At 37.2% G+C, this 8,237-nt stretch overlaps 2 protein-coding genes across 5 annotated transcripts in view; both read left to right on the top strand.

Moving 5' to 3' along the window:
* LOC107757365 (bromodomain-containing protein 4-like) overlaps window positions 1-3,207 on the top strand; it is a 72,161-nt gene extending 68,954 nt beyond the window's left edge. For all 4 annotated transcript variants that reach the window (XM_016574813.1, XM_016574812.1, XM_016574810.1 and 1 more), the window contains one exon: window positions 837-3,207. In XM_016574813.1, the coding sequence (XP_016430299.1) occupies window positions 837-905 (69 nt within the window). In that variant the 3' untranslated portion in view covers window positions 906-3,207. The remainder of the gene's footprint in view (window positions 1-836) is intronic.
* Window positions 3,208-4,133: 926 nt separating this feature from the next.
* Window positions 4,134-5,482, top strand: LOC107757350 (protein PET100 homolog, mitochondrial-like). The gene is made up of 4 exons (XM_016574791.1): window positions 4,134-4,227; window positions 4,453-4,539; window positions 4,650-4,682; window positions 5,110-5,482. The coding sequence occupies exons 1-4, from the start codon at window positions 4,201-4,203 to the stop codon at window positions 5,197-5,199; spliced, it is 237 nt and encodes a 78-aa protein (XP_016430277.1). The 5' UTR covers window positions 4,134-4,200; the 3' UTR covers window positions 5,200-5,482.
* The last annotated feature ends 2,755 nt before the right edge of the window (window positions 5,483-8,237 follow it).

Genomic DNA, 8,237 nt, shown 5'->3' with positions numbered 1-8,237 from the left:
TCTCTCTCTCTCTGTCTCTCTCACACACACACACGATGCGCAAAACTCCGCATTTGAACAGTCAATAGCAAATACTTAAACTAATAGCAAAACATCAAAACAGTAGCTGATTCAGAAGCGCCAGATTGTCATAGCAAAGTCAGAATTACCTCCTCTCCTAGGTTCACGAAACGGTCGTCCATAAAATGCATTGCTGTTCTGTTGTAAGTAATCTTAAAGATTCCTAAATGCATCTACTCCAGGAAGGCCAAACTTTCGCCTAGAAACACACAGCGTCTCCCTGACATGGCTGCTTCAACACTAACTGCGGTTACTGAAACCACGCCTTCTTTCTTTGCGTGAACATTTGGGCCGCATTATGCTAATATTTCCACATAGTGAGGTAGATATGTGGGGGCGTGTTAGAACGAGCCGTTTTAGGGGGGCGTGGCAGAGTCTTAACTTTTATAAAGAATATCTCTTTGGTTTTGAGACTTTAGTCTTTGCAACTTCAGGGATCTTATCTATGCACAATCAGCTTGTAAAACTCCAAAGAGAAAGGAAAACTTGAAATCGCATCATATGACCCCTTTAAGTAAAAATCTGCTGTAACATTATAAATGTCTTCACTGTCACTTTGATCAATTTAATGCATCCTTGCAGTATAAAAAGATTTGATTTGTTTTTTGTTTTTTTTAATCTTGCTAACCTCAAACTTTTGACCAGTACCTTGTACTAAAGTTGGTACCAATTGTTCTTTAATCACTTTTCCATAAACACGTGCATTTAATTGGAGATCTCCTTATCAGTGTTGTAAATTCAGAAATATTCATTTTTTGTTTTCTTCACCTCTACAGATGGCAGCTACAATTGACATGAATTTCCAAAGCGATTTGATGGCTATCTTTGAGGAGAACTTGTTCTGAAGCGCGAGAGGAAGTGAGAAACTGCGAAACTGCTCATGGATTCCTCTGCACGGACAGAATGAACTCAAAGCAGTAAGGGAAAAAGACCCCATCTGACCACAGGAAACACTGAAGAGGCTGAACTAGCGATGCATAAGCTGAGGCCCTGAGAGGGAGGCTGTAGCTCTCCTTTTGCCTTGGCAGAAAGAGGGACCCTCACACTGGGACGGCACCGCCTCTCCGGCATTCCTCCTGGATTTGCCATTGTTGACCATGGCGGGAAAGAGAGGACTTGTGTGACTCTTAATTCAGAATATGGGAGCAATGGACAATGTAATCGCCGGAGGAATATCTGAACGACAACAATGAAATGTACTGATTCTCTGTACTACGGCATCCATCGACTGCCAGATGTCTGTGGGGGATTAGAAAACGTCTTTGTTTCCTGTTTGATTTGGTTTCCCTCCCATCGTTTCGTTTTCGCTATATCCTTTCCACCCCTTTTTCGTGAGGCAAATGGCAGGATGGGATCGGGGGCACTTATGATCTTCCTCGGGAGAGGAAGTACAGCTCGCCTTACACCTCGTAACCACGACAACACAAACAATATTCACCAGGGGCTGTGACAAATGACTAAACATGGTGTGGTTCACACTGTTATCATGTGCAGATTTTTCATTATGTAGGATCTACTGTAAAAAGGTATTTTCTTAATTACTGTTTTGGTTGATTGGTTGGTTGTATTTTTGTTTCTTTCTTTCTTTTTCGTTGTTTTTCTTTTTTTTTTTTTTTAGATATTTTTAACTCTCTTACCAACACCTTACCCTCTGATGTCTATGCCAAACACCCATATCCTTTTATGCTGATAGCTGAGACCCGAAACGCTTCACTCTTAACATGTCTTTCTAAATATATAAATATATTTTCTTGTTCTCCCCACTCGTCATTAAAAATTTAGGTAGCCTTGTAGAAAATAATCCCTAATATATGCATTATTCTGACAAGTGTTAATTGAGGACAGAATCATGGAGATATACTTTCATTGCTCATCGTTTTCATGTAAACCCGATGAGGAATCTCACCACGGGCCGGAGCATTGACCTGTAAGGGCGGTTTCTGAGTATCCTTTAGTTTGAATATAATTTAAAGAATATGATAACTATTTTAAGTGTATTATACATATAGAAGAAGAACACGCAACTGGTACACGCGTTTGAGAGCGTCATGCGAACAACCAGGCCAACGCGACGGAGCTCTCAGCTGGTTTCTGCATGACTCCTCTTTTCTTTTCACAGATAATTTTTTTACACCTGCACAGAGAGAACTCTGTATGCTGTGCTAGATATAATTACAAAAAATTCGAAAGGAAAAAAAGCTACAAAAAAAATCAAACAGTTCTGATTTATCATTGTTCTTGTTCGATTATAGTGGATGTTCTAATTCTGTTATTTGACTCAGCAAGGGGGGCGGGGGGCACAGTTCGAGACCTTGGCAGGTCCTCTGAGTTTTCTCTTATAGTGTTTTCTCCAGTGCCTGTATTGTATTGCGATTCTAGTTGGCATATATTATGTTCTGGGAGGGCGAGGGAGGGGCACGGTTGGACGGGGAGGGGAAAATTGGGGGTTTAGGGGCGAGAGACAAAAAAAGGAAAGTAAACATTTTATATTTTACCCATTTACAATATTCAGGTTTAAATCTAGTTTTAGCTTGACTTCTTAATTATACACCGAACAACTTAGTTTTTCATTTTCTTGAAACTGTTAAGAGGACATGTCCGATCGTCATCTTCATCAACGTGCATGTGTGTGTGTGTGTGTGTGTCAGGATGTTTGGATGTGTACGTCATGTCAGTACGGTTGTCGGTATGTGGCTGGGGAGGGTGTTTTTACCCGGAGGTTTCAATCGCAACAACACTTCATGCTTTGCGAACTTTTTTGGTTCTTGTTCTTCCTCATGAAGTCCATTTATATAAATATCTATTTTTTCTTTTTCTTTTGTTAATTTGGTCTGTAAAAGTTCAAAGAAGAGAAACACTTCATTCCTTCAAGCCTTTACATGTATTTTCTTTTCCATGGTAACAGTTGGACATTATGTGCCATAGATTCGGATTCTCCGGAGAATGTGTGCTGACCTGCAGCTCAGCAGAGAGTTTGCTTTATTCAGGTATTTTGTTATTTTCTTTTTTTTTTTTCTTTTGGGTTTGTTTAACATTTTCCTCGGTTACTGTTTGTTATGTGTGTTGGCTATCGAGGTCAATGGTTCAATCTGTTATGATCATGAAATAAACTCATCTCTTTTATAGAAAATTAAAATGAAACAAAAATGAGCCTGTCATCACTTTTATCATTTAACAGCTTTATGCACAGTCCACCTGCTGTGTTGTCCATTGTGTTGCTGCATATCAGTCTTCATTCCTCAGAGAGTTGAGGTTGAAATGGTGCAAAGAAACTGGTGCCTTAATATATGAAACTTGTGTAGTTATATTAAGGGTCGTACTGCTTGACTCTTGACCCTTATTACGACTCCAGGGATAATGGTGAATGTCAAGTACATGTACGAACATGTTTCACCCCGAAAACCAATTTTGTGTGACGAAAATGCCAATTTAAGATTTCAATAAAGCAATTGGATTTTTCCCTCTTTGATTTTGGGGTGAAATGTGTCCAGGACATTTCTTGACAGTTTCTCTGAGATTCACCCAAAAAATGAAAATTGTCATTTTCTCACCTCTACCTTTTCAAAAGGAGAATATAGCACAATATTATGGACTCTCAGCCTCAGTCAATATTCACTTTCAATGCGCTTTTTCCATAAAGGTGGCGTAAATGATGACTGAAACATGAGTCGTTTTGAGGAAATTGTGATCCTTTCATTTTACGTGAATTTCTTTCAATTTTCATTAGACGTGGGTAAGCAAAAAAAAAAAAATATATATATATATATATATATATTGCCGGTTGAAGGAGCAACAACTGTATCTGATGTAAAGTTACTGCATGCTTGCATCATATTGCTGCACCTGCATCCGGTCGACGATTGCACGCGCTTTCATAAGCCTGCAGCTGGCTTACGTAAGAGGAAAGAGTCTGCTGGAAGATGGTTTGTTACAAGAATCAAGTTTGAATTACACATCTCGAGTTTTTTTAGTAAATTCAATTACATGTTTGTAAAAATAAATAAAATACACACATGCCCAGAGAAGTATTTTAATTGCGCATGAAAATAAGGCAGTTACTGTGCGTGTTCAGCGCGACCTTTATTTTGACATCTTACAAAACAGGAAGTTCCTGAATGCGTGACTGTCAAACTGTAGGACATGGGGGTTAAAATAGAGGTTTTTAGGGTGAGTTTGATGACATTTACACTTGTAAGCAGGTCGGTCTGTCTAAATAAACTATATATAAATAGACTAAACCATCTTTGGGGGGGTTTAAAAAGACGCACAGAAGCTGTAAACGTCCCACTTAGCTAAACATTAAACTCAGTGCTTTGCTCACTACTGCACGTATGTGAATAACCGATCAAATGTGAATGTCAACAGATTTGTAATGTTTATCATTTTAAACAGATGATGGTGTATCTGTCGTTTCCAGTGGCGATGTTTTGGATATCAAACCAAGCGGAGTATTTTGAGGAATACATCGTGAAGCGAAAGGTTCATAATTGCACTGAGAAGTCAATTTTAATACTGTAGTATTATATATTTAGCAATTCTATATATGCACTTGCTGTTATATGATCAGATTATATTATTACATTTTTCAGAGGGAGATCTTCCCACCTGATGAGAAAATGCATGTAAGTATTTTCTCTTTAATTTGATGCACTCTTGTAATCAAACTGCTTTTACTTGGGTGGTTGCAGTGGTTAGGTTAGGTTAAACCAGGGGTGTCCAAACTCGGTCCTGGGGGGCCGGTGTCCTGAAGAGTTTAGCTCCAGACCCAATTAAACACACCTGAACCAGCTAATCAAGCTCTTATAGGCATACTAGAAACTTAAAGGCAGGTGTGTTGAGGCAAGTTGGAGCTAAACTCTGCAGGACACCGGCCCTCCAGGACCGAGTTTGGGCACCCCTGGGTTAAACGGATCTTTAGGTAGATATTTTACTATTCAGCAGCAACATCCCACAGGAATGCTGAAAATTTACTTAAAAATATGTATAGATTATACAAGTGAGATGCAATGACGTTCTGTTTTTCATGTGGCGTTTCTCATTCTGAAACAGAGGCAAGAACTGGAGGATTTCAAGGAGCGCATGAGAAACCGGAGGGAGCAGAAGATGCTGAAACAGATGGGCATGCAGTCTGAGGAATGACTATAAAACAACAGCACTTGTTATTGCATCATAATGCAACTGTGGGATCAAGCCTTTATGTGAACATAGAAACACTAATGCTTCTCCCAAAGTGTCAAACCATATAGTTGAAAACAGAAGAAGAATATTGTTTCCGGGCGTAATTTAATAAATGGGTGGGGGAAATGTATATTTTTGTAAATATATAATATATATTTCATTGCCTTTGAACATTCACAATCAAATGGTTTGACTTTATTGTGTGTGATACTACTTTTTTAATATGTGTAAAAACAGTTTTTGTTGTTGCTGTGTTTTTTTTGCTTTTTTTTCAAAATTGAAAATCAATTAAAATATATTCCATTTGAATTGTATTATCCATATGGTCATAATATAGTTTCATGTAATAATTTAAATAACAGATGTATTAAGGGTTCAATACAAGCTCGATCAACAGCATTTGTGGCACAATGTTAATTACCATAAACATAATTTATACTCATTCTTGGAGTTTACAATGAAGTACTTTTGAAAGAGCATTTGAAAAGCAATAATACAAAGCTTTTATACAATTACTTGTGCGTTTGAGTTGTACAACTATTTAAACCAAATCTTACAGTCTCTAGGGTTTGTCATGGCAACAAAATTGCAAAGTGTCCCCCCCCCTCCCACACTAAAAACATGTTATCACGTATAGTTTACATATTGTGGCTATACTGTAACTGGATATTTTTGGCCCCATTAATTTCTATTGTAATGAAACGGAACATGCTGATGTCATTCATTTTATGAAGAATTTTGAAAAAAAAAAATCTGATGCAACACCTTTGACAGATGTATTAAGGGTTCAATACAAGCTCGATCAACAGCATTTGTGGCACAATGTTAATTACCATAAACATAATTTATACTCATTCTTGGAGTTTACAATGAAGTACTTTTGAAAGAGCATTTGAAAAGCAATAATACGAAGCTTTTATACAATTACTTGTGCGTTTGAGCTGTACAACTATTTAAACCAAATCTTACAGTCTCTAGGGTTTGTCATGGCAACAAAATTGCAAAGTGTCCCCCCCCCCTACACTAAAAACATGTTATCACGTATAGTTTACATATTGTGGCTATACTGTAACGATATTTTTGGCCCCATTAATTTCTATTGTAATGAAACGGAACATGCTGATGTCATTCATTTTATGAAGAATTTTGAAAAAAAAAAATCTGATGCAACACCTTTGATAAAAGTGAATGTAAAAAACTATATGTGGCAATAACTAGTGGACAGTAAGCGCTAATTGAGATGATGTGCAGATCTTCTGCAAGCTCATACAGATGTTACTTATGTCACCACACCTGTCCCAAGTTCTAAGACACTATGGACATGTCCCTACCAATATCCAGTGACTACTGAATTGTCACTAGAATTACATTCGATCAAACCGTTACAATATATTCATATACAGCGACTGTTGTCCATCGGTGTTTTGTGAGTTTTATTTCTTTCTTTCTTTAACCAACCAGGGATGTCCCGTTAAGAATCTCTTTCACAGGAGCGTCCTGTCTCAGATCTTTTCCTGTACTCTCGAGCCTCCAAATAAGGCTTGCTGTAAGGCTAATAATCTTTGGCCGCACCTGAAATGGGTTGTTGACATTACCTGAGAAGTTAAGTACGTTAAACCTGGCTCATTAAAGGGTGACCATGTTGCATTGATGAAGCAAGAAGAACGTAAAATGTACATGCACAGTTCATTTGAATGATAAAGTTTAGCCTCTTGAATTGAATGCTGTTAAACTGAATGTACGAAGCAAACTGTTTGCTGTAATATCCACACTATTAACAACACCGGACATGCAGCTTTTCTGTCTTTACTTTTAGAAGAGCAACTCCTTCGTAGCGTTTGCCTGTGTTTTTTCTTTTCCATAGGAAGTGAAAAGGGAGAAATTAGAGACTAGGGTGAAATTTTCACCTTGGCTCATTTTCATATAAATTTATGCTTACAAGCAAACAGTGTTCATTCCCAGGTTGTGGAAACACTGTGCAGCACTGCCTCCTGCAGGAATATATTTACACTGAAAACAACGACTTATCACACAACTAGTTCTGTTAAACGGGGTCAGGAGCTGTCCAGAACGGTCAAGAAACTTTTAACTTTCTTGGTGTTTTTTTTTTTTAATTATTATTAATTAATTATTGATATTGTGTGTTAGATAATTTTTTAACCATTAGGTCACTCCACAAAGATCAGCGATCAATTGAATCTGTTTTTTAAGTAGCATTTATTATGGACAGGTTCTTTTTGCCGCAAATTACTCATCTAGAATAGAAAACAAAGTTTGATTAATTTACTCTCGCGACGCTTTAAAAAAAAAAAACAGGCGGTTACTTCAATTGTAAACGAACACATTATTGACTTAATGCAATCAGACAGAATATTATTATTTTCCCAGCCCATACATAAAAATAAACAGAAAGACTATAAAACTGGAAAATAAATGCTGTGTATCAACCACTGATCTATGTATAATGATCAGTGGTATCAACCCTTATTTGAGTGCTGCTGCTGCAACAACAGGTTATGTTTATGTTTAAAGTTTTAAATTAGAACGATCTGCTGTTCCGCTCAGCCCTGGAGTCACGTGATGACGATATCATAATGGTGTGACCTGTGACGTTATCGGAGTTTTAGAACTTTTAAATTGTTCTTAAATATGTCTTTGCACTTTTTATAAAGCCAGCACCTTAACACTGCCACAGCAAACAGTCCTTTGACTACACTTTACTGCACTAACTGTAGTTATTTAATTTCAATGGAAATAATGTAAATTCCAAATAAATAACCAGTATAGTAACATGAGGGGGTCTAGTTTATTTTAACGGTTTACAAAATTTGTATAACCAGTTTGTTTGACACCACAGTTTTTATAAAATATTGCCATGGTAATAATAACAAGAAGCCATCCATCGTTTTTGTTCCTTTGTAGGCTAATGTGTTTGCCTCGAAGACTTTTATTTTGACAAGAATTTATTTTGACTTTTATTTTGAATTTTATCTTCCGGG

Source organism: Sinocyclocheilus rhinocerous, unplaced genomic scaffold (assembly GCF_001515625.1).
Source record: "Sinocyclocheilus rhinocerous isolate Xijiao unplaced genomic scaffold, SAMN03320098_v1.1 scaffold383, whole genome shotgun sequence".
NCBI lineage: Eukaryota > Metazoa > Chordata > Actinopteri > Cypriniformes > Cyprinidae > Sinocyclocheilus > Sinocyclocheilus rhinocerous.
Note: the sequence above shows the minus strand (reverse complement) of the source record. Positions and strands in the feature narration are given on the sequence as shown.